Source organism: Pomacea canaliculata, linkage group LG3 (assembly GCF_003073045.1).
Source record: "Pomacea canaliculata isolate SZHN2017 linkage group LG3, ASM307304v1, whole genome shotgun sequence".
Classification (NCBI taxonomy): Eukaryota; Metazoa; Mollusca; class Gastropoda; order Architaenioglossa; family Ampullariidae; genus Pomacea; species Pomacea canaliculata.
In genome coordinates this window covers 17205818-17233317 of record NC_037592.1, presented here as the reverse complement: position 1 = coordinate 17233317, position 27500 = coordinate 17205818, and the positions used below count along the sequence as shown (strand labels likewise).

Genomic DNA, 27500 nt, shown 5'->3' with positions numbered 1-27500 from the left:
ATGCAAATAAGTAGCAATAATAGGAAAACGACTAGTTTGAATAACACTTTGTTATTTTTGATGTAAAAAAAATTTTAAAACTGTTATACATTAGTATATTTAATGTGGACAAGTTCAGTGTTTTTACATTCAATAATAAATTTATTTCATTGAAGGGCATTCCAACATTTATTACATATTTCCTGACTGCGTCTACAAAGTCTTTCATATCTCGGAACGTTTTCCTGTCTACTGACCGGAGAAAAAGAGAGAGAAAAAAATACAGAACGAACAATTTTCTAGTTCAGGCCATCTGTCCATATTTTTAGAGAGCGGATTGGTACTTTCTGTACAGATACACCAGATTAGGTCCAAGATACAACAATCAAACTAATCCTGCAATTAGTTTCAAAACATGCAATAATGTAGAATAAGGTAGAGAAAAAGGATGGGTAGGGTTCGACTCTACATTTTCGGGTACTTTTTTTATCAACTTCCCCCTTTTTTTCGACTTTTCTTGTGTCTGACGGGGGCGTCCAGGCAACAAACATCTTTTGAGTACAAACGTGATGACGATGTCAATGGACCAGCCCAGCCTCCTCTCTCCATCTCGGTGCACGAGCTCGCGCACTGCGGCGCCGCGTGGTGCGTGCGGGTGGCGCGCAGCGGAAGTGTGGCGACAGTAGGTGGTTCACCCGACATAAAGCTCGGCAACAGCGCACGCGCAGCGCTGAACGGGCCAGAAAGTTTACCTCCTGCCTGAAGAGCGCACCACGAGCAAGAAAGAAGGGTCTGCGAGTAGAAGCAGTGTTGTAGTCGGCAGCGCCTCCCACAGTCGCCCAAAGTCTTCAAACGTCCACGAAACTGCAGCTATGCTCCGGGTACGACCTGTCGCAAGACTAACATACTTACTAGAACGCTACACAAGATTTTTTTTTTTCAAAAAAGAGAGAGAATCGGAAAATATTTCTAAAATCTCGAAAAATAATGTTTTTTCATTTTTCTATAACGTTTCAGGTGTTCAGCTCGCGCGCTTAGACGTAGGAATAATCAGACAGCCAAATACAAGCACGAACAACGAAAAAAAAGCAACAACAAACAAACAAAATCCGCTCAACACAAGTTATCTCCCCTTCAAAGCCAGACCCATTGCCGTCCGCCACCACACACTTCGCTCGCAGGCTAATGGATCAGCTTTCCTTGAAGATGTCCACCAGACTGTTCCTCGTTCTACTCACTGTGGTTTTGTACTCCTGTCTGGTATCATCAGGTAAGAACTTTTTTTTTTTCAAACACTTAAGTTTGTGGATCACTCTCTTCCTGTCTCTACATAGGTCTGTGTGCGAGAAAAAGAGAAGGAAGGACATTTACAACTGTTATTTAAGTACCTATTGACACTTCTCTATGAGATTACTTAGCTTAATTATGAGAACTTTTATCCCGATTAACACAGAGGATGCAGGAGCTTTTAGGAAGAGAAGTGTACATTTAAGTATCCGTATAAATCTATTGCTTCTACAAAGATAATGAAGCGGATGACAACAGGATCGAAGAAGGTGAAGCTTCCGTAATCACCTTGATAGGAAATAAACAGGTGAGACAGGCGCGTAGACATCCTGGACAGTCAGGTCGAAAACGATGATGTTTACCTTGTTCTGAAACTGCTAATCGTAAATATATATAATAATAATGACCAGTGCGTATAAAAACTTGTTATTTAGTCCGAAGAAAACCAACTGTATTCTAGCTAAACTGTCTGAAAATAATTCTTGTTTGAAACCAAGTATTTGTCACCTGTAGTCTGCTTTAAATGAGATGCTTGCACCTTTCATCGCAGCTGCATATTCTCGAAGAATCAATCATACACAATTTAATTTTTTTTAAAGAAAGAAAAGGTGTTTGCAGAGATAGAGAACACAGAAATGTCTTCCCGTTCTGACAGATTTGACGATACCTCCGATGGTCTAAAACAATTTGCTCAAAGAAACATCAGCTCCAGTGTAAACCTTATTGTGTGCTCGCCATTTGCATTTAAATCGCGAAGCTTATCCATTACCACCATCAGGGCAAGATTTAGAAAACAACTCTTTATTGCTGTAATAAAAATATTCTCTATACAATTAGAAAAAAATACCCATAAACAAGAAACCCCATTGAATAATTATAAAACATTACATTAATATCATTCTGATGTAGTTTAAACATTTTGTGCTCTTTCTTAGCAGGACGAAAGGAAACAGTAGTATTTATTGTGTATAAAATGAATTGATTGCAGTAAACAGAAGGTTTTAAAAAGTATTTATTGTGTAGGAAAAATGTTCATAGCTTTCGAATACTCTTATTGAATTACATAATTGCTGCGTCAGGCAGGGTACTTTTCTTCTTCTTTAAAAAAAAATAATAAGGCAGAGTTTACAGGAAACAATTCAGCAGGTCATTATACCAAGTTCGATTCTTTGGCAGCTCTGTCGATTCTGTTAAAAGCTTAAGAGAAATGTCCAGCACAAACTTCCGAAGCACTTTGAAGCCACACGTGATCAATGGAGTTCAGCCACGTGTACGCAAGAGTAACTCTCCTTATTCGGAGGCATCCTTCTGGAATTTATTTCCCCTCCAATCTAAAATGCTCATCATTATTTTGACAGGAGTGGGACAATTAGCTCTGTGAGTTCAATTTATTACATCCCTCTCCACTCTATCTCTCGAGTCTATTTCTCTATCTTTATCTACGTTTTTCTGTTCATCTGGTAAAATAAAATAAAAAAAAAAATAAACAAATATCTGGCAAATCATTTGTTCACACATGCGCGCACATTAGCGCCTGTGTTCCTAGCTGCCACCCATCCTTCCACAGAGAAAGTCATGTGCTCATGTTGCCAAAGTTAAGAGTAACACACATTTCCCAATTTCCAACATTTCTTTTTTTATATAAGTTCTTTCTTCCGGATCCATCGTCTGCTCCATGCTGGAGAACCGTTTCGAGGATGGTCCCTAGTGTTTGCCTCCGATTTTGAAAGCATTCAGAGATACATTTTTTTTTCAACAGATAGGTAGTGTAGATGTTCAGGCTTCATTATGTCCTTAGAAAAAGACTGTTACTTGCGCTGAGCGCAGGACGAGTTCTGCTGGTGAGCTGTGCTCAGTGAAAGGACGAGAGAATGGTATATCCTCTTCTCTTTTATCATTTTTAATGATATTTAGAAGGCAAGTGTCATTTTGATTCTTTTACTATCACTTCTTCTCATTCAGATCTTATCTCTTTCTCTCTTACACCCACACACACACGATGATGGGAAATTACGGAAATGTCTCTAACTGCCATTTGCTGTTTAAAAAAAGCGACTAGAATAATTCTTTCTGTTTGTGCATTATCGGTCTTTCATCGCTTTCCTTCTCTCTACCTCTCTTTGTGTGCTTTTCTCTCTCCCCTAATCTCTTTCTCATTTGCTCACTACTCTTTTCCTTTTTTTTTCTTTCTTGATCACCCTTTCTCCACCCTGTCTGCGTGGGTTAGAGATCGTGTGTGTATGTGGGTGGGTGTAAAACACTCAAACTGTATTCGTGGGATGTTTCTGCAATGTTTTAAGTTTTCTAAGAGACAAAAGTTGGAAGATTTTTCATTTTGTCATTATGACCACTACAGGACTGGCAAAACACAAAATTTTCACCAGCCGATAAACATTTTTCAACATTGCAATTCGAATGTTTTAACTGCTGAAGGGAAAGCAGTCAAGTTGGCATCCGACAGTCCACTAAGGTACCGTGTATACAAATACCAAGGTATCGAGGCTTAACTCAGAAACTATAACAGGAGAAAAAAAAAACTATTCCTCCCTGCTGCGGGGGCGTTGCGTGACTAGCGAGGCTCAGGAACGCTAACTCATAACGCTTTTGCCCACGATCGCTGTCGGGCCTCATCCGATTACCTCCCTTGGCAGCTGGTTCACACACGCTCTGTGAGGGAGCTGATGCTGGGAGCTGTGTGGTGAGTGTCGCTCAGTCAATTGGTATTTGTCTTCTTCCAGGTTACCTATCGAACTGTTGACATCCTCCTACCTTTACTGTGTATCTTCCTCACCTGCAACTTTTTTTTTTAAAGTTAATCAAAGTAATTAAATTGTAAGACGTCAAATTTCAGTTTAACTTTTTGAAGGTTCAAGTCCTGTAATTCGGACATAAATCTTTGATCAAGCTGTAGTTTTTTGTTACCGGAAATGCTCATTGTGATAACCAAAAACGACTTCCACGTAATCAGCAACAAAAACTGAAAAGTTAATTGTTGCTTCACTTGCATATCACATTATGTTACAGCAAAATTTGGCTGAAATGAGTTCCTGCTTTCAGGGTATGCATCACTGAACACTAATTCCGATTAGGTCATTATTAATTCTATAACAAAATTACATTGGATTACATTATATTAGTCCTAATCAAGCAAGCTGGCATTACTGCCTTAGAGTGTCAGTCACAGTTCTGTGGAAGCCAATCAAGAACATCTGATATTCTCTACAACCTTTTTTTGTGAACATCGCTTTAGTGCAATCAAAAAATAGAAACACACACACAAACACACACACACACACACACACTTTCCACGATGCATATAACGAGCTTTTCCTGAGCTTTTTGTCATTTCCATTTTCCAGACAAAGCTGTTCTCTTTGTAACACAATGGTTTATTATACCATGAAGGTTTCCAGCGAGTGAGTAAGGTTGGAGGTTAATGGGATGAAAAAAAGCACTTGATTTCTCTTTCACCTCTCTTTAACCCTTGAATGCTTGTACCGGTGGATGGGATTTGAACGCTTGGCATTTCGGACCAGGTAAGTGGATCTCGCCAGCGGCGTGGTTTAGGCGCAGCTAGCCACTGACATTTGCACCTTCCAGCAAATACAGTCAACCACGCCACAAATGGCAGCCTCGACGAATCCTGATTATCACGTGGGATTTTTTGTTCGTTTGTTTGTTATTCTTTAGCTGTCCTAATGTTATATGGCTAAATTTTTTCTTGAGCCATACCAACCATCGGTGACAAGTTTCTTTTTCATCCTCTGTCATCAGAACTTCTCGGACTCTTTGCCGGTCCTCCTATGTACTTAACGGTCAGGGTGAGCTTACTCTCGGACATTCAGTTCCGCCAGATTCTACCAGACACTGTGCCGCCATTTTGTGTGTGATGTTTCTTGTATGGGAACCAGTTGCAGGCCAACAGCCATGTCTTCTCTCTGAATCCAAATCCTGCCAAAGATGCTTTATTTTTCTAAAAAAAAGAAAAAAGAAATTATCGATATAAGTAGAGATGTTATTATCATCGCGAGGAGTTTGATGGACAGTACCACCTGCACTATCTGTCAGCATGACTGTCATGCAATATGTGAGAAGCTGTTACACGTCTGTCTTAATTCTTCGTCAGATTGTGTCGCCATGGAGACAAATCATGTTGCTCTCTCTCGCTCTGGATGTTCTCTCCACGATCACCTCTATATATAGAGCGACGAACTATCACGAAGAATGTCGACGTTTGACGAAGACTGCCGAGGTTTCACGGAGACTGACGAAATACGATGGATTGAGCTGGAGACCTGCAGGTGTTTCTCTCTCTCTTTTTTATTTTTTGTCATTGTGAACTAGCGCTGGTGTTACACTGTTACTGCGATGTTGAACTTTATCTTTAACTCTGCAGGATTATTCTGTGAACCTTTGGTTGTTTGCTTCAGTTTAGTTGTTTAGAATTGGGATGTGTGTGTGTGAAAATAGACGCTTTTCTGAATGATCCATCTGTTGTTACACATCTTCTGTGACTTCTGCAATTCTACGTTTGTCCACTTGCACAAAGGATATGATTTCTATGTTTATTTGACATAGCTGTAACGCCCTACCCGACACTAGTCTAACGTCAGACACGGTGTTCACATACTCTCATACCCAGTAAAAATTACTTCGCACAGTGGATGAACTTGAACTCAAAATTAGTCTAATGTCCAGGTTACCTTGGAGGCTGTTGCCCTGATTCCAAACTCTCTATGTATCCAAGGATGTGTATAGTTGGACTGTTGTCTGTCTGCCAAGACCAACGCTTAGCCTCTTGCGAAGTTCTCTGCTGTTAGTCTCGGCGAGAAGTAACACAGAATGTGACTAAACCGGAAGCTTTCTTGCATCGTGCCTCCTTTTAGTAGTTAATCTGAAATGTGAATAAACCGGAAGCTTTCTTATCTTATGCCTCGTTTTAGCAGTTAACTGGACAAAATCGTCTGCCAGCAGTCCAGGGATATTCGTGGTGTACCGGCGTGGTCTGTACCACTGGTGTAACGAGACTATAAACTCCGTAGCCCCACTTCTCACCACCTACGTGAGCTGTGGAGACAACCGATGCTATTTTTCGCCATTTAGTTTCAGTCTTTTATATTTGGATTCGGTGGCATTCCGCTTTCACAGATCACTGCACGTATCTGCCTTATCCGTGCGGCGCCAATCTGATTTCAAACGGTTACGCGGTCTGTCCGGGACGACTGCGCGTGCGTCGACTCCCCCTTGACCTCGGCTTGTTCCACGTGATAGCGTTACGTGATGTCAACATGGCTGATCAGCACCGTGAGGCTCAGACGGCTCACGGCTCTGCCTGCACCAGCAGCAAGTGCGTCACGCTGGAGCCGCGATGGCTCGGCGTGGTGCTGAGGTCATCGGGCCGCCAGCAACAACAACGTGGAGTTTACGTGGTCCACGAAGATGATACGTGATCCATTGAGTAGGTCCGATAATTTGTCTTCCTGACACTGTCCGTCACAGTCAACGTGATTCTTTTCTTTCCTGTGTTGGTTATTTTGTTTCTGAATGTCCATAAAAGAGAAATAGTCGTTTGGTCGTCTAGCAGTTGATTGATGATCACGATTTGGTCAGAGTGGATAAAGTTGGTTTCATGTAGCCGGTTTTTTATTTCTTTGCCTCAATTTTGTTGTTATTACTTTTGTTTCGTGTTTGTTTTAGCTACTTAGTTGTTGTTGGTTTTGTTTGTTTGTTTTTGTTTCTTGTAGGGTTTTTTTTCTTTTGTTTTTGTTTTTTGTTTTGTTTTGTTTTTTGTTTGTTTGTTTGTTTTTTTGCTGTTTCGAGTTTTCGTGTTTTCCCTTTTATTCTTTTTCGGTTTTAATTTTGAAGCCTCAACCGAACAATGCAAGCAATCTCTTTTTTGTGGAATTCCCATATCTTTTCTTGTGGGTCATATTTTACCATCTGGTTTCCCTCTCAAGCTAGGACAATTGACCCAAAGAATAAATGTATGGCTATGCATACTACTCCTGGAGTGATCCTGCTCCACAGGTTGACCGGATGAGGTCGTCTTGTTTTCCTCCTGCACCAACTGATCCAAAGCTAATGGATGGCTGGCTTTGATTGGTAAACGTAAGGCGATGCTCCCAGTATTTGGGACTCGTGTCTTCGTATTTTATAAACTGTTAACGGTTTCTGTTTATCTTGTACTGCTTTAGTTCTTTGATTTCCAAACTAAAGAGGTAGGTGTCAATCTGCTCATCAGTCATGCTGGTTTTTATGACACTGCTAGTAAGATGGCTTCGTTGTGGCTTCAACAAGTTCTATCCCATGGTCTAATTCAGTAGTTTTTAAGTTAGTGCCTGCAGACTTTCACGTGGATCTTGTGGCTTCACGTGACGCAGAAGGTCTTCTCGGACCCTAGTGGACTGGTAGCAACAACAACAAAACACACAATTACCTCTTACATTTGGGCTTCGTAATACGGTCACACAATCCACTACAGCATCCAAGCAGACCAAGATGGTGAGGACGTTTTTCTGCGCCTTGGCTCTGGTTTCCAGTCTCACAAAAAAAAAGAGAAAAGTCATCCCACGTGACACGACCCTCGACCATTCATCACAGGCGCGAAGATGGTGGAGAGCATGGTGCAAGTGTCAGCACTGCCACTAATTATCATATTTTGCGTGGCTCCAGCTCGGTGGCGCCTCCGGGCCCAACTTCCGCTCTGTGCGCCTTGCGGCACGAACAGAATTAGACATCGGGAGGGGACATTAATTTTGCTCGTGAGTTATCGGACTTCAGCCGGGAAAAAACGCGAAAGAAGTTTCAGGAAGCTAAAGATTGTTCGATAGAAAGCATGAATTCAAGTCAGAGTATAATAAGGGGTGAGAGCTTCTCTCCTTGATATGGGGAGGAGGGTAAGGATAATGAAGTTTTTTATGTGCCCCTCACTCAACACACACACACACGACAGTAACAAGAATCAATTATCAGTAACCATTCTTTCTTTGTGTCTGAACTCTCCGACCCGGCTGACCCTTGTGAACTCATAGGGGTTCTTCCGTGTAGACGCTGTCGTTGGAACAGGCTCCCATAGGTTGCTATTGACAAGATTTTATCTGCAGGCTGGAGAAAACATTCACAGTCTGACGCACCCTTGCAAATCTTCTCCAACTTCATCGTCGTCCACTTCCGCGCAGTCGCCTGTCATCGCTGGCCGCTGAAGATGAATGTCATCAGACTGTGTAGAATAACCTTCTCTCTATCAACAGCTCTGAGACAAAGGGCTTGTCCGTGTGCGAACGATCCTAAGCCGCTAGTCCAAGTAATTAAAGGCCACTCTGAACCTTGTTGGATGGGTAGTTCGGGTGGCATGGGTCAATGCCAGGTATCTGGCTCTGTTGGTGGTAGCTGATGTTCATCCACACGATTTTTGTGAGACCGCATCGCGTTTTAAATGAGTCACAATCCTTGTCATTCCCATGAGACATGAGATGAATTTCCTGTTGTAAATACAATCTCTTTCAGTACCACTGTTTGTCCCTTGTCCAAGCTTAAAGAAGTCATTGTATCCATCAAGAAGCGAGATGTTGGTATGTCCACGTGTTTCAGGCCGAGATTCACCTGGTTGGTTGGAAAGGTTTGACAGGAAAGCGGTGATTTCGCCCTAATGAATGACAAAAAGGACAGAAACCGGAATACTCGGTGAACCCAGTCCTTCGTGAAGCAATCCTGTAAAACAGCTAAAAACTTTATGATAATTATCCTACAGGGAAGCTGCTACTTTTTCTGCCTTAAAGGTCTCACAAAGAACAATGCAAAGATTTCTTCTAGTGGCTTCGTTGCGTGTGCGAGCGGGTGGAACGGACATAAAAGGGTTTGCAAGGAACAGCCGTAAAAATCGAGTTGTGGAAGTGTGTTTCGTGTTTATGGACTGAAATAGCCAAGTGCTCGGTATTATTATCCAGTCAGCTTGGATTTCTTATTCCAGTATACTTGTGACGTCACGACCGCCTTCACATCGAACAAGAAAAGACTTTCGTCGTGTTTTTCTTCGATTATCCGTACTTCCTGTCAGTAACGAAAGGGTACATTATCCCGATAAATCAAGATATTGACCATGACCCAAAGGGATGTACCCTACCATATGCGGTGTGGTTTAGATTCCTGTCAGGTACTGGAGGGGCTGTAACTCGTATGCCACTTCCTGCGAGATGAAAAAAAAGGAATGTAAAAAAAAAAATGCAGAAGCTGGTAAGACATTTTGATACATGATAGGTTGTCATTCTTAACACGCATTCAGCAGTAGACTTTTATTTCATTAAAAGGAGCTCTTACTACAGGTGCTAGCTAGTTTGTGTGAGTTCTTTAATTAATTACCATTTAGTTAGTCATTTCGTCAGTTATTCTGTTAGTTATTTAATTATTAATTTACTTATTCACTTCTTCTTCCACCTGTTCTTTCATCCTAACGTCTACTCGCCTCTAAACAAGACTGACGAGCTTGAAGTAGATACCTAACGTCCAGTTACACAAGGATACTTGTGTCATGTGATAACTAGTATAGGGCTATAGTGTTGGTGTCTCACTTCTGTCCCCTCCATGAAACAGGCAGTCGCGCTGGTAAGCAGACTGTCAGGAGGTTGAATGGGTAACTGTAAGTGGTGTTTGCGAGACGGGTAGCCGGCCTTTGGCGGCACTGGACCGTCGGTGGACAAAGGGCCAGGAAGTCACCACTCTCCCCTGGGATCAGTAGGCCGTGACCGCGGACCGCTTACATCATGACGGACATAGACCAAGGTCAGATTGGAATGCGGGATGGTAGTGTCGGTACAGGGGATCTCTCAGAGGAAGGGAGAGCATTGTCAGCCTATGCCCGTTAATTATAGAAGTCCGCGGTACACCTGAAGCAGGACAATAGAGGTACCTGTAGTGTCACCCGCTGGACACAGGTAGTGAATAGGAAGCCAGACTGGACGGCGCCGTAGTCACAGATCGCGTCGCTAGTATGGGAGGGGGTAAAGAGGGGGTGTAGTTTGGGCTGGAAAGCCAGAGTGACCACCTGTCTATCATGTGTTAGCTATGTATGATTGGTTGTAGCTAGGTAGCAGAATGGTTGAAGGTAAGACTGAGAGTATGTTGACCAATCACGAGAGAGGATGATCCTCGCAGATGAGGATTTAGTAGGGTGATCGGTCAAGCCTCGTGGTCTTTCGCACCAGCACTCGAGGAGGAAGGTTGTAGCCGAAATCTGTTCAAGGCTGTTCAGATTCTCTGCTGTGAGTTTGTCTGGGAATCGTGACAACTCCAGCACAACCGACTCAGAGGTGTGGAAGACCCGCTCTGTCGCAGAGTGTACGACACTTCATCTCCAGCATCTGGTTGGTCGCAAACGGTAGAGGGGGGCTGGTAGATAAGTGTCGGTCCTGTTAGGCGCTGTTAAGCTTGAGACAGCAGTCCGGCCTAAGGGACGTGAGACAGACACGTGGTGGCACGCGGTGGTGCCAGAGTCTCAGCGCTTGCGAGGGAGTCAGCTACGATCGACGGAGCATCATCAACGGATTCTCGGACGTCAACATCGGAGGGGCCCCCAAGTGACTAGAGACTTGTGTGTAAAGATAAGTGGCGTGTGGTGTGTGCAGTGTGTAGTTGGATTAAGATTAGTTAAGTTGTGGCTCACTAGATATCTGGACTAGAAGAAGGAGAACAATTAGAATAACGGGACACCCTAGATAACGACCATATAGTTATATTTGAAACTGCATCATTGATGTAACTTGTATAATCCTCTCGATGATTAATAACTTTCTTTTATACACTAAATTGCCTTGAGTTGTTCATTGGGGTATGCGTGCTGGGGGCTCGAGCTAATTAAAAGTGTTAATTGATAAGCAATTTAGTGTGAGGGCACGCGGTAAATGTCGACGTGATTTGGTAGAGGTATCGAGAGTGTGATAGACCGAGGGACGGAATCACAACCTCTACCATCTACACGGGCTCTTCCCCAGGAGATCGCGACAACTTGCTGTGGGCAGTTACTGAAACCTGGATAAATAAAACTGACTGATCTAGACATTACCGGCTTCTTTCAGTTATTGTAAGGTATGTGATGGAGGGGTCTGTTTCTATATCAACAAAAAGTACAACATTAAGGTGATCCTTCTAGAAAGGATGTGTACTCGCGACGTTGAGCTGCTCACGATTTCTCTTGTCCAAGTTGTTGTGATTCCTTAGAGAGCTGCTTCTAATAGCCCTCTGAGAAAAAGACTTATCTTATTCAGTTACCTATTAAGTTATTAATTCAGTTAATTAATCATTTAGTTAGCAAAGGGTTCTTAAGCAGATGTATTACAAGTAATATTTCAGCATCCTCAGACACTGACAGCGATGATTGTGCTTTTAATTCCGGGAGTAATCATCGCTGAATAACCAACAACTGCTGTATTGTTGTAGCAGCTTCTCCCATAGAACTTTTCATGTTCCTCCATTATTTGACTAAACCTATGCTGCTGCTTGCCTCCACCATCAGATATCGAGCAACAATATCACAAGCCATCGAAACCACGTGACACCATGAAGCAGATACAACTGTGACGTTTGATCGCAGTTTTTTTTGGTTTGAATTTCAGCTGAATGCTCTTTTATGATACGATTTCTGAGATCTAACCTAAACTGCACAGTACACAGCAGTGTAAATATTTGTGTGAAAGAATGATGTACTGTTGTGTCCACCACACACAGCCTAACGCACTAAGAAATCTCATATCCTCAAGAACCGTGTTTTTCAGACGTGGTGTCACTTGTCCATGACCTGAAGGCAAAAGTTCTCCAGCAAACAGCTCAGAAAAACGACAGCCAGCTATGTGACCTCGTCGTATGTAAAGATTAGAACTGCAGATACTCGTGTGAACTTAAGAGAGAAAAAGAAAGACAACAGAATGTAACGCGCGGGCTTGACACCCTACATGGCGCGCAGATGCAGAGTTATCTCCCTTAAGGGGACGTCACGTGACAGCAGGCGTTTAAAACTAGATGAGGTTTTTCAAACAAGTCTCCGATGCGATGGTTTTAGATGATCGTGTATTCTTCTTACATGTTCAGTATGACAATCGAAGACTGTAGACTTCTTCGGTGACAGGAGGGAGGGTTGAATGTTGAATGATCTTTCTGGGGGATTTTTGTTTGTTTGTTTGTTTTTGTTTTGTTCTTTTGTTTTTGTTTTTGTTTCTGTTTTTTTGTTTGTTGTTGTTGTTGTTGTTGTTGTTGTTGTTGTTGTTGTTGTTGTTGTGTTTCCGAGTAAGCAGCTACTCAAAACATTTCTCGGCTTTAAATCAAAGAAGTAAAAAAAAAAAAAGAATTAAGAAAGACTACGCAAGGGTTTGAGAGAAAACCTTGTTGAATTTAAAATGAATTTTGCAAATGTCTTTTAACACTTACTGACTGTCAAATTTGATTTACGTTCTATTTACCACAATATGACAACAAAATATATTTCAAACTTCAGCGCAAAAAAAAAAATCAAATAAACTGGAATAAGACGGAGCATTCTATCATCTTCCCACGATAACCCCAAAGGGTCAAAAAAGGAAAGAGGAAGTTGTAGAAAGGTGCCAGTACCCGACAGAAAGGTGGCAAGGTCCATTTTAAGATGTCGTGGCAGCTGATGTAGTGCCATCAAACGCTCGCGCCTCAGCTTTTACTCGCTCCTTCAACGTCGAGTCACTTAAGTGACTGCAAAAATTTTAAACAAATTCGAACGAAACAATCGGTGTGGCACCGACCAAGATGCTGATCTTATTCTTTGTGGATAATGATCTCTTTCTTTGGGGAGAACGAGAGAGTTGACTCCTCCTTCTTTTCCTGTCCTCCTGCTTCTTATTCTTCCACTACTCAACCGCCTTCTCTTCTCCTCAGATCCATATTTTGCGTTAAATGTCTGTTGTTCCCCAGAAGGTACAGAGTGTCACCTTAATGAACTCTGAGCCAGGTTTATCCTTCTTTGTGAATCACAGGGTTGTCTTCTAGAAGTCGGTTACATACCCCAACCAAAGCTCAATAGTTTCCAGAAGAATAAAACTTTGCCATGGAGGTGAACCACGTGGTAGTCAGCCATCTACACCACGTGAAGCGTGTGGTCTTTGGCAACTGTGGATCACGAGACTTCTGTTTCGTCTTCTCGTATTGCTGATGGACGGGTGGCCTGTTGTCCTGTTTATGATGTTTCTGGACAGCCTTGCTAGCACCCCTGCCCTGTTTATGACATTTCTGGACAACTTTACCAGTGCCTCGTAGCCTCGTTGTGTCATTGCTCAAATGTCTTCTTTACAAAACCAACGATCGAACTTTTCAGGCTGCAGGGCATCTCGGGGCCGATCATCAAGACGTGTCCTCTTTGTCCAAGACCTATATCACTCGCAGCAGTAGGTTCCAACCCGCACTTCGAACCAGCGAAACGACTAGCTTCAATTCTGCGGATAAAATTTTCTTCGGAATGTGAAATTGCTTATTCCTGCTTATTTCGCAGGGCAGATTTTATGCCGAAGATTGTGAAGATTGGACAGGTCAGACAAACCGTTCAATAAGCGAAAACTTGCTGGAACCCTTGGCGTGCAGGTCAGGCCGGGGCATATCGATGTTTACTGTTATTTCTGAGCTGAAGACGCGGGCAAGCGAGGGTCTAGTGGTTAGGTCTGAAAGTGAGCGAAATGCCGAAGCCCCTAAACGACTGCGGCATTGATTCTCAGCTCTTAATGACGTCAACCCCTCGGTAACTGTTCCTCGGTATGCATCGCATCCCAGCCAACGCTTTGCCTCCTTGCGAAGATGAATGAAGTGGGGTCCTGCTCTCACAGGCCTGGTCAAGAAACCCAATCGTGTCTGAAAGGGATACTTTGCTGGCTTTAATGGCTTTTTTAAATAGATGGTGTCGATGCAGGATCATAAAATATATCATGCATCAGTTAAAAAAAAAAAAGATGAGCGATTTTTGTTGAAGCTAATGATATAGGAAACAAAAAGAATGCTGGAATATTTATTTTATTCTTACTGGCCCTAATTTGAATCTTTCCCTATTTGGATTAAAAAACTTTTTAACTTTTCTTGAAACACTTTTTTCTGTTGTGAGAGCGAACTGCTTCACTCGCAACACGGCAACTGAAAATCCATTGAGAAGGAATGAGAATAACAATAGTTTACAATTTGTTCGATATCTACTAAAGATAATTCCATATCGACCCATCAAATCAATACAGCAAGTATACCACGAGCAAACTTGTATATCGATGAACAGCTTAGCTGGAAACTATTCTTCTGTATATTCCTATCATGGGATGGCTGCCGGGATGGGGATTGGTTCCCTCGATCTTTCCAACCTTGTTAAATATCTTTGACCGCTCGACGTGAAGACGCGAGTCCATCACAGAATGAAAGAGCGGGGAGAGGGTGAGAAAGATGGAATAAACAAAGAATGTAGCTATGTACCTCTGTACCAGACATAAGCGGGTGCCACCACCTACCCAATATACTGAGAGACACGCACCTGAGTTACTTTGAAAAGCACGGGCAGGTAGTCAAGGAAAGGGTCACAGAATGGAGGTGGGAGGGAAGAAAAGAATGGATAAATATCGAATGGAAATAATCCCTTACAAAACCTAACTACATCTTCTTACAAAAATACTTTATTAATTTTTCTGTTGATTACTAACAATCAAATACAACTCTCCTAGCACTAACCTTAACCTAAATATCTAACATAAAGCTGACATCCTTCCTGCAGCTCGCCGCTCGACCCTCTTTGATATGTTTGTTTGTTTGTTGTTTTTACATCTCGACTCCTGACCTCTTGCCTAATGTCTGATTGCCTAGTTCCTATCTTCTCCTGTCTTTGCCCCTCCCTAATGTCCGGATTGTCTGGTCTTTATCTACAGAACCTCTACTATGTCCTTATATACAGTGTCTGACCTTTGTCCCTTTTGTACTGGCCGTACCTAGTGAACCTACGATCATGTGACCTGGGCCACTGACTATTGTATTTGTCTTACTCTTTCATTTCATTCTTTCCTTGATACTCCAAGCTATATACCCCAACCCGTGGTACACCTGTGCATAAAACTTTTCATCGATCTTCTACCCGTCACACAATAATTACTCTGGTAATTACAACTGCCTCCAATTATCCAACCTACACCACCGCTGTGCAAGTCTGTAGAGCATGCACACTTCATTCCCTCGTACAGAGTCAGGCATCCATGTCGCCCGCTTTTTTTATTGGCGTTTTATTGAAGTTCACGGTCGACTGATTCCCTGAGAAAGTTAACCTGGCTGTCGATGTTGCAGCCACGATGGTGTTCGCTGACGAAGTCCACCAACGCATGCACTTCGATTGTGTGTGAAGAATGATAAGCACGTTCCATTGATGTTGCCGGCACCACCATCGAGTAGTTTCAGTGTGACGGGCCGATGTGGACCTATATGTGGGCCGATCTCAGCCGTTACAGAACTATCTCAAAACTTTACAAACCACAAGATTTCGTTCTCTCCAAATCGCTCCTGGATAGTTCGCTTTGATAATGGGATGCAAGCTTTGCAGCAAGGACTTCTCAAAAATAAGACTTTATCTCCTTTCATCTCGCTGCTGTTAGCTCCCTTGTCATGGTTAGGAAAATAAAAAGACGAATATGGTGACCCTCGACCCTAAATGGAACTAGGGTCATGGCTCCTCCCAGCGAGAGCTAAGTAGAGTGTTTTTGAATTAGTCAGGGTCTATGCTCGAGATAGCACGAGCCTCGAGAGAAAACTTCAACCAGTCATCGGCAACCACAGGGGAAACCCATCTCAAAACATGTTTGAGCTCCATATCAGACATGCCACTGCAGGCAAAGCAAGAATTTCCAGCTCCATCCCTTAAGAAAGAAATGTTTTCTACATATTTCAACATGGCCACGGAATTTTCAGCCGTTTTCAGCAAGCTCGACCTGAGAACGTGTCGTGTGAGCAGCACTGTCGTCTGACGACCAACAATTCCACATGAACATAAAAACCGTTTTCAGACATATATTTTTATGATGACAAGTAGATGCAGCTTCAGGGGATTTTATAACTAGACATCTAATTATCTAAACCGAGTTAGCTAGAGGTCCTTAATCTGTATTGACTGCAGACTGCCAGCAAAAGAGTTGGGTGCGACATCGGTAAAGACTTCATGAGGGATTTCTGAGGCTTTTGCTCCATGTTCAAAGCAATCTAAAGAGCAAATATTTTCTAAAAAAAAAATGCTTTTGCGCGACGTGGAAGTAAGTTTATTGTGTTAAAAGTTGAGTATACCTAAAAAAAAACACTTCTTTATCATACAAAAATATCTTGCAAATCCAGAGAGAAAATTCGAGTAAACCTTAAATCCAATCACAGGTGTATTATACGAAATACCATCGCGTTAAATACCAAATAAATCTTAAGAGAAAGCTTGTGTTCATCGACTGAAATGTCCGAGTAAACTTTAAAATAAAACACGATAATCCCACCGAAATAACGACCAACCCCAAAGACAAAGTTTATCACGTGAACATGTCGAGTACCCCGACAAACACGTTTAGTATGTGAAACACCGAGGAAATCCAAAAAGAAAATACACAATTCATCGCACGAAAATACTAAATAAACTCAAAGAGGAAACTCGTTTGTCACTGTCCAGCAAGATGATGAAAACCTCGATGCCTCGTTGAACGCCCAGAATGTTCGCGATCCTCCGATGACGGGCTGCAGGTGTTCTGACGCCGCACGCAAATCGCCTCGTGGATGGCTGCTCCTCCCTCTCCCCCTTAGGTTCTGATTCTCCCCAGACAAGAACTAGTCCTCCCCATAGCTCCGACCATTGCACAGATTGCTGCGGCTGATCTATCAAATATTTAAACAGCAATAGAGAAGGAAACAGAACGAAGGTGTATGCTGATCGCAGCCAAAAGTAAAATTAAGGTTCTGCAAATAATTCATCAGCTCGTGAGCTTCCGTGTGGCATTTAATTTGCGTGCTTTTATTTACGTGCTGTGGCTATTTTTGCTTCAGACATGTTCAAACAAGCTCCACGGAGGCTAGTCCCATGGCTAGCACGACGATTTCTTGCCATTGCCCTCGCCGAGATCGAAGGAAAAGTTGCAAAGTCTAGCCTGGACGTGGGCGCTCGTGCTCTCGTGTTTGCACACGGCAGAGCGAGAAGAAACGTGGAGAGCAATCGGTTCATGTCGGCCCCGGGGAAGGTTCAGCGCTGGAAACCTTTGATCCGAGTACTCTTGACAAAGGTGAAAGGGTTCTACGCGCTGTCCTGACCAGGGGGCAGTTAAACGGCGTGTAAACAAAAGAGCTCCAGCAATAAGATGTGGAGATGACCGTAGCGACTTTCCCCCCCCAAGAAGGAGGCTACTAGGCCACGGATAGCCTGACTTTGATAAAAGTCTGGGCCTTGAGGTCTGTGTGGAAGAAATTCCTCTTTGGACTCCTTGGTTTCGCTGATGGAGTGTCGTTGTCTTGCCTGCAAGGTTCACTTCACGTCCTCGCAGTGTTTGGACTTTTTAAACCCTCGTGAAAACCTTGTGTCAGCACACTTGCTCCTTCGACCAAACGATTCGTCCACGTCTTTGAAACGAAGTCGGGTTTGTTGGCGGAAGGTGTTTGGGAAAGACGGCTTTAACTTTAGCCGTATGTGATAGCTCTTTTGTGCCGACTGGTGTCAAATATGAACCCAACAATAGCTTCACATGATCACGCACGTGCTCCTCTCAAAAATCTTGTCAAGAAAATACAAAAAGTGCTGAGTGAGGGAAACACTCAAATTTTCAACTTTGCTGAAAACTTTTGAAGTGGAATTCAAACAAATCCCTATTTCACTAACAAATCTCGCCATCGTTCACATTAACTGTATCTACTTTCTGTATCTCTGGCTGGCTGGCTGGCTGGCTGGCTGTCCGTATCTCATTCTCTGTCCCTTTTTTCATTTTTCTTTTTCGTTTATTTTTGGCATTCTGGATAAGTAACATGCAACTAATAAAAAGATTCTAACTTTTGAAACGGGACCAAACCCGAAAACAAGTTTTCGCTGTCTGTCTTCAAGTAATTTCCATAAAAGGAAATCCCTAAATCTTTTACGACGAACGGTCAAAGGAATCACGTGACAGGGCTCTTACGACGCCTGTCGTGAATGATTCGTCTGCATCTGCTGCTTTTCCGTCCTTGACTGAATGATCTCTTGTGTACCGTGTAACGAAGAAATTACCCAATCGATGACAAATATTGACAAACGTTTGTTTCCTGCCTATTTTCGAGAGACTTGAGAAAGTCATTTGTACACATTTTAGACCATCAGCATGCAAACTGGCCCTGAAGGACCGTTAATCCTGCTCATGACAACAACAACTGCCCTCCAGACACCACAAGATGGCGTGCAGTCCTGTATGGACCAGTGGAAAATCAGCTCTTGCACCACACGATCTCACAACAGTGTTTGATAGATTGACCACTAGAGATCGATTTCCTGGAGAGTCTGCCAGGCTGTCTACAGTTCCACCCCCAGTATTTCCGCTCCTACCTGTCAGGACGATTACAGGATGCTTCTCTTATCTGCCAACTTGTCAAATCTTTTACATTTTGTTTCTGTCTGCCTCTGGGAGTCGCTTGAGATTTTATTTTTATTTATTTATTATTTTTTTATTTATTTATTTATTTATTTATTTTGGTAGTTTCATGCATGCCTTATTCGAAAAATAGAGAGAGTTGTGCGGGTGGCATTATGTTAGGTCTTCCCATGATGCTCTGCAGGAAATGCGGCGTATGTGACGGTTTTTCTATGTACGGGTGGAACCAATTTTTTTTCTTGTTCGTGTTTTTGCCCACATTTTTCATTTAAGAACATGATCGTATTTTCGCTGATCGCCATTTTTCTCTGTAAATCCCACGAGGGCCATCCGTCTCACATGACACAGACAGGTCTGTAGGATTTGATTATGAGGCTAATTGGTGCTGAATACCACTTTTAGTCTCAGATGGAAGGTTTGCGCCTTTTGACTGATGGAACCTGTCCTCCTTGCTTCCTTTTCGCTGCTTCTATTTTAAAGTTTATTGGACTCACATTCGGTATAATTTCGGCACCAACACAAATAATGGAGTGTTCGTGCAATAGCAGAAAGTGTCAATGAGTGGAAAAGAGAGAAGGGTGAGGAAATACGAAATGGACAACATAATATAAAATGAACTCCACTTTTTCATCGATGGGACATATAGGATATGTCTTACTTATATTATTGTCAGAATATCTGAAGGCATGTGACACAATGTCTAAAATTCCACCTAGAAGTTGCGCCAGTCCATATCTTGTGAAAATATATATATATGAGTATCTACATTAAAATACATCTTCCTGTGTGGAGCAGATTTGATTGACTTATAAAACTTAATCTGTCACTGCTGTTGATTTCCATTCTTGCTAATGACAATCAGTGACCCTTTATTTAAAAATTTTAATAAAATAGCTTCCACTGCCCGCGCTAGCCATACCTGACAAGAACAAGCCTAAGTTCACATACCAACGTTTGCTTTCCATTACTGTCTAGCGGTGCTAACATTTTGTAAGCTCTCCATGAAAGTGTTTGTTGCTCCATCTTTGTTACTTGTATCCAGTATCTCACGCAACTTTTGTACATGATCACGACAAGTGAGTAGCTTTTAAAATCACCGGATACCATCTTGTTTGGGATACGCGTACCCACACCCAAAAATATTTTCATAGTACATGTGTGCACTTTTTTAATTACTATAAAAACCTTTCCATTAAGACCCCATACTTCTGCTCCATAATTTAAGATTGGTCTGACTTGCATATAGAAGGAGGAAGAGGAGAGAGAGAGAGGCGGTTTCAAAATGAAAAAAGTAAACATAACCGAGCTTTGCTGGGATGTCTAGGGAATACACAAAACGCCATCAAACAGCTAACAGCATTTTAAAAACTGTTTTATTTATTTTAGACTATTAGCAGTTTGTGGGAGTTTGAAAGGAGAACGTTTTGCTCATCTCTTTCTGTTCGTCTGCGCATGCGCCACCACCTGAGACTGACATTGGTCCCTGGGTAACACTCCGAGTGATTACATCCTTTTTACTTTTGTTAAAAACTGGGATGAATTTGTTTGTGAGGTTGTATTGCTCGCAATGCTTGACGTGCAACCATACTGTTGATATCATATTAATATATACAATTCATTGTATTATAAAGTATGGGATTGAATACATCGGAAACGGCCCAAGTGTGCAGGAATGAGCAGGAGAAATCTCTGTGAGTGAGTGAGTGTTATCTCTCCCACGAAAGGAAAACAAACTTCATTGTCTATCGACTCGGCGTGGGCTGGAGGCGTCACCTACTTCAAAGACCTTTTTTATTTATTTAATTTTTTGTGTGCTGTCTCTGTCTTTCCTTCTCCCCGCGACTTCTCTACAAACTGTCACGCCCTTGAAGAAGGGTCGCTCGTTCAATGAAGTGTGACAGTATGATGGAGACAGTCAATGTTCTATAGATTCTTATAGCCGGAGACAGCGACACCTTTAATTTTCTGGCAAGTAAACACGAATAAACCGCAAAATTAGATTTTCACACACAGTGAAGAAAAGTGAACTTTGGCATCTTGTCTTCCTGTGGAAATCCCCGTCCTCTGTTTTAATACAAAGGTCCTTTGTCTTCTCATGGGACATGGACATCGTGTTGCCAAACAGCAAACTTCCCCCACAACGACACTCCCACTAACAAGGAGGCTGCTAGATGCTGACGTCATAGTGGTGTTGTTGATGAGTGAGTTCGTTGCTATAATTTTTTTTTCATTCGTCAGCGAAGGTGTCCCGCACGTGAGAGCATGAGAGAAACGAAGCGTGAAACACTCGGACCAGTGAACTGGGAGACAACATTCAAAGACGTCCGCACTTAACATGCTCTTTGACTCCACATCCTCAAGCAAGGGGGGGAGAGCACGAGGCTAAGTGTGCTGACAGGAGGGTTCGCTAGACGTGGCCTAGAGGATGTGCCAACAAAGGATCTGCGTCTACAGGCTTGGCTAGATGACAAGTTTGCTTTCTCTCCCTCTCTCTGTCCTCCCTCTCTCACTCCCTCCTTCCCTTACCAGCGATGCTCGGCTCCGGACTCGCAGAGGGCGCCCCGGGTCCTGGCAGACGACAGTTTGATTGACACGTCTCTCCTCGCGCCGCGTCTATTCAGAACGAGTGAACAGCGCGGCTGATGTGGACAGCGTAATGGGGTATACCGCACCCCGTACTCATCGCTCTTGCTCCTGCCCACACCCGGTGGGAAAACAGTCAAACAATTACTGAGGCCGCACCACCGCCAAGATTCCTGTCAGTCGATACTCATCTCACACACACACACACCCACCCGTCTCATTCTACCCCCCAATCCCCACCCGCCACTCCCACCCACCCCACACACGGACACTAGTCCGTTCTTTACCAAAATAAAAATATACATCTCAGATCTTTGTCCTCCAGTTCACCCAAGCATGTACCCTTCGGTGTCATCCATTTCCTATTAACCGAGAACTTCTCCGATTATTTCAAGCTCAGCATCGCAGCTTCCCATGTCTGGCCCCGCACCGCCCCTCCTAACCTCACGTGACTGAACGTTCACTGGGAGGCCAGGAGCAACACTGGCTGGCCGACTGGGTGGAGAGGAATAATTGGATTTATTCATCTAAGTGGAAGATTATCGATGTATCAGATGGTCGCAGTGATTCAGACTTTGAGGAAGGGTTGGAGGAATCGCTGGCATGATGATAGTGTTGTTTGATACATCCACTATTAAGTCGGCTTATGTGTAATACTACTTACACACCACAAACGTCTTCCTGGGTCAAAGATCAGAGTCTGGTAGTCTTGGACACCAGTCAAGGTGTGTCTCTCTACTTCTAGAGAGCCTGGGAATTGTAGAATTTCTGGCATTAAGGGTACAGTCAATATTAGCTTATATTGATAGTGAAAGACTTCTGTAATCTGGTATCTGGGTTGTTGTATGTGTTGACTCAAAACATAACTAAAGCCAAGTAAAATATTAAATAAAAGGAGTTATTAAGAAGCTGAAAAAACAGTCTTCGTCGATTTTGTTTTATTTCTTCATGGTTGTCTTAGCCACAGCTGATGATATTTATTTGTGTAATTAAAGCATTAAAATTACAGAATAGAGTTGAGTCAGGGTTGATGCTTACTCACTTTTCTTGTAAAGTGGATCAGAGACCTTTTCTTATGTTAGGTATGACACATTTTCTCATGTTTATTCCAGCGTAAACCTTATCACAAACTTTTGAGAGGTAAACTTCAACATAAACGTTTAAAATAAACTTGGCCAGAATCCTTTCAAGATAAATTTGAAATAACTTGGGAGGAATTCAAGTTAAATCTTTTCTCAAACTGTGCAGACGAAGCTTTACCAGAAAAAAGTCGGAGCATATTCTTTATCAGATAAACTTGAATGTAAATCTCAGATAAACGAGGATACAAACAAACTTAGACACAAACCTGTTTTCTCAAATAAAAGAGTGACATAGGAAAGTTTATATTCCTGCTGGCTGGATATTCCAACTGCTGATATATTTCATAAAGAAATGTGTGTGTCCACAATTCATTTCCAGAAATTGGCTGCTTGAGGACGAAAGTGGAAACTTAGAGTACGATAACGGGCTTAGAAATATCATCCATAACGATGACAGAAGCCTGGCCAACGATGACGTCGAGCCTCGTTTGCGTCAGGGTTGGACAGACGGGTCTCGGATGCCCGGATTATCGTATTGTGACGCTGTCGCCACCTGAAGTTCGATCTGTCTTGACTGCGAGTGTTCCGCGCGATGCATTTCTTGTCATTGATCTCCCTCCCACATGTGCCGCTGACAGTGATGAACAGCCGGAAGTGTATGGCAGTGACGTCATGCTTTTGTAGCTGACTGGCTGAACTCTCTGTCTGCGTCACCCATTCGGTGGCGTACATTGAATAATCTGTATGCAAATGAGATGAATAATGAAAGACAGTTTTACACGCTGATAGAGTGGTCACGTGTTAGATCGGGAACAGTCCGAGGTTGCACCATGATCAGTTAGCATTCTTAGCTTTTTTTCTTTCGTTCAAGTGCGCATGCGTATCTCTAATCCGGCATATTTTCTTTTAATGATAATCATCCTACAAGGAGCAAAGATGAAAGAAGATATTGCTTGCTTCGAAATGTTTGTACACTCGACCATTGCATCATCCTTTCTGCGATATTTTTGTAACAAAATTTTCTGAAGTCGGTTAGAATGTGTTTATCAGGATGTTTACTTCATGCTGTTAGCCCCAGATGCCCCGCACTACTAAATTATCCAAATTCTCGGGTTGACATCATTGACCACCGTTTGTCGACCACGGAAATCAACCAAATGTTTAGTGTAAAGCAACACGATATACCTACAGACAAGGCAGGTTTACTGGTACCGCCGTCTGCTGTTTATTTATCGCATCCCTCCTGCTGTAACAGTCACCCGCCCTTGCTTGGCGAGTGTGAGGAGAGGGTTCGAACCTCCCACTTTGCCCAAACTCCCCATTCTCTCTCTCTCTGCGTCCTACTACATCACCTGCCGTGTCTGCACGCACTTTTGCACCTGTTTGTCAATTGAGGTATGGAAGGTAATTACTCTTATTGTTGTAATCCTCCAGCGATGCTGCGTGCTCAGCCGGCCGCATCGATTGGCGGATGCTCATTTCTTCGCAACATCCCTCGTGCACGATCACCACTAAAAAGTTGTGAGCTTTTTTCGTACTTTCTTTCTTACCTTATCATTATGTCACTTTATCTATTTATCGTCCATCTGTTTATTCATTCTTTTTTCCATTTTCCGTTTATCCTTTCCTCTATTCCATATTTTTATTTACTGTTATTTTTTTCTTCTCAGCTTTTGTCTTTCCTTTCATTCTATAGCAATTTCCTCATCTTACACCTCATTTCTTGCTGCCAATCTTCTTTTTCTAAACACATCGTGAATTTATAATAGTACAGAAATGTTGTTTGTTTATTTCCTTGGCTGTCTGGTGGCGGGGAGGATGTCGGGGGAGCACAAAGGGACAATAACGTGCAGCAAAGTGATTTGTCGTCCTGCGATTGTGCAGCGAGATAAGCGACTGCAGGCCAGCTCGTGGCTAATGAATAAATAATCTGTCACGAAACTTTCAAACCTTCAAACTAACAAACCTCAGGAAAGACAGAAAGTGTAAGATGGGGTTTCTGACATAGATCACGTTTGTGATGTTTGCTTGTATCCCTGGTGTATATGTTTTGTGTTGTATGAGCATGTGTGTATGGGTGTGTGTTGAAAGTAATTATTCCTTTACTGTTGATCATTATTGCCAAATTTTTTCCAATCTGATATTTTCATGTCTCTCTGCAATTATCGTCGATGATGCATTCCTTTACTGCCGCGGTTCGGTCCTCCTGCTGTTGATTACAGTGAGCTTGCCCTCGTAGTCTCACTTATACAACTGCGGCTGTTTCTTTTACCTACATATATCCTCCGCCTCCATTTTATGATACTGTGGCTATAACCGAAGGATGACAGGACAGACCCACAGACAGGTAAAGCTGCTTACCTTTGTGTTAAACCTGCGGCAAGCGGAGAGTGATGGCATTACTGCCTGGTGTCCTGCCATGTCCTGGTGAGGTCCTTCCACACTCCTCCCTCCTGTCAGTCCATTCTACCAGCCCGTCCTTCCTGCCAGGCACCTGTGTAAACAGGACAAAGTCTGACTAACATGATAGGATGAAACCACTTTGTAGGTTTTCTGTTCCATAAACCTTAGACCAATAAATTACATTTAAGCCAATTTAGTTCATTGCACTCTTGCTTTCCGAAGCCTTGGCGAGACTTTTCGTTAATGAAGTTAAAACAAATTACGAGAAATAGATAACTTTCAGATTCAGAGTTGTCGTTCCTTTTTGTCCCCATCTTTATTCATTTGTCTGCAAAGTTTTCCAAAGTGAACTCATTTAATGTGCGAGGTTCTCTTCTGCCGCCACTTTATAAATTTTCTGGTGAACTCGGGGAGTACCTAGTACCTGCTGGCAGCCACGAGAGACAAGGATCAGCTTGCAACCAATTAGGTCTTGCTAGCGGCCCATCGTGATTAATGCTAGCCAACGACCCATTTCGCATTTATATATCTAATTCACCTGTCCTCCTGGAAACTTTTTCTTCCCAAGAGTCACCACTCCGTCTCCTGCAATCTTTCTCGGCAAATATCGCCTTTCTTTTCTGGGTTCTGATTGTCTGCAAGTCGTTGATCGGAACCAGGATTACGGTTGGCGTTTAGATATCTGTTTGGACAAATAATTATTTTCAAATCCCAGTCTTTGGCGGGTAAGCTCATTTGTCCCCCACAACTTAAGACGAAAGTCTGGGGGGAAGGGTTGGTTTGGAAAAGAAAGTAAATAATATAAATTGTTGTTGACATAATACGTCTCCCTGTGTCATACAGTTGGCAGTTACAGGCTCGTGTAACCAAACGAGACAAATAATTCTCGTGCAGTATAGCATCGACATCTTCATTTCAGAATCTCTGTGCGGCGTACATGCTATCTTCCCCCTCCTCCTCGACAAAAAAATTAGAAAGCAAGAGGCAAACAAAACTCTGCAAACGTTTTAGTTTCTTCAATTCCTCCTCCAAAAATCAATCAGCAATTTCCATGTAATCGTCTTCACTCCACTTGTCGTTGAGAAAGATTACTTGCACAAAAATGTGCCGACATCTGACAAAAGCTTCCGACATCAGAGGAGCCTCTCTCTGGGTCTCCAGTGCTATCGTTTTAATGATATTTTCTGCATCGCTTCAGCTTGAAATCGCTACGTGGGCAGTGCACCGCCTCGTGTCAAATGTGGATGTTGAGGACTTTCACAAAGAAGAAGTTCCAATAAACTCTTGAACATGGTTTGGTGGTAATTTCAGATCCTGCACAGATATGGCTTTGACAACCATAATCTTGTCTTCTCTCATTTTGAATTGCTTTGAAAGAATCGAGACATATTTATAATATAAATAACCAATAGGGGATTAAATTTTTAAAAATTAATATTTTCCCAGGAGTGAATGAGAGGAACGCACTACTACCACCATTAAACATTATTGTATTGTCATGAAAGCTCTGGCCATGAAAAGCTTGAATTTTGTTTTTGACATGGAAGGACAGATTGTTTGTGTGGCTGGCGATACCTGCTCGCCCACAGACGAACCGTTACACAATAAAGTAAGTCAAGAACCAAATAAGCAAAGTCATCTCCAAGGTGCAAGTGGGGCCGGAAACCCTGGGGCAAGGGCAGACCTACATGGTGTAGGTGGTTACTAGAACTGCTCGACATGGGCATAACTGCTTGACAAACACACGGTTATTGACAAAGCAAACATGCCGCACTTTGATTGCTTTGTCTTTAGAACAACAAGAATCATCTCTCAATCTCTCACAGTGTGTGTGTGAGCTAGAGAGCGTGTGTGTGATTATGTGTGTGTACTTGCATGCTAGAAATCATGTGTTTATGTGCGCGTGTGTCTGTATATTCACATATGCGTACATACGCTCCCTACCTGAACTCCCTCTACTTTCCACAGTGCAGATAATATTAAGGTTTGAAAGGAATGTTGAATCAATTGTCAATGATATATGTCAGTGCAGAATCACACACCACCCAAGATCTTAATGAAAGAAATAAGTTGTCAGGCGAAAATGAATTCTTAACAAGATGGCTGACGTTTTATCTACGAGCGATCGTGTTATGACCTGAGCTCCAGGGAAACCTCGAACGGGAACTACAATTGATCGTCCACACTGTCCTCCCAGTCCACACACAGATACGATGTTGTTACAACTCAACAGCGAAGATGAAGCCAGGTCACCGGAAACAAATACAAAACAATGAACAGTGAACCATGGGACATGGACGACAGCGATGACAGGTTCTTCGACAATGTTGTCCCCGCGCTGGGGAGAATGGAAACTGTTTTCTGACATTGCTGCCCCCACACGGGAGGAGGGGAGAATGAGAACTGTTGTCTAACATTGCTGCCCACGCATCTATCCTCTCAACAATTTAAAAGGTCATAGGACTTCCCTTGCCCCTCACTTGTTTTAACCTTCTCGTGGAAATGTTTTTTCAAGATGCAGTTTGAGTTTGTGTCCGTCAGTCCGTCAGTAAAACCGCTCAACGTG

The 27500-nt window shown here is 42.7% G+C and overlaps 1 protein-coding gene across 4 annotated transcripts in view; it reads left to right on the top strand.

Annotated features, from left to right (window-relative positions):
* Nucleotides 1-497: 497 nt before the first annotated feature.
* The window catches only part of LOC112560159, a 57025-nt gene continuing 30022 nt past the window's right edge, over nucleotides 498-27500 (top strand). For 2 of the 4 annotated variants that reach the window (XM_025231780.1, XM_025231778.1), the window contains exons 1-2: nucleotides 498-860; nucleotides 997-1249. In XM_025231780.1, the coding sequence (XP_025087565.1) occupies nucleotides 1165-1249 (85 nt within the window). In that variant the 5' untranslated portion in view covers nucleotides 498-860; nucleotides 997-1164. The remainder of the gene's footprint in view (nucleotides 861-996; nucleotides 1250-27500) is intronic. The other 2 variants (XM_025231779.1, XM_025231776.1) reach the window with 1 other exon arrangement.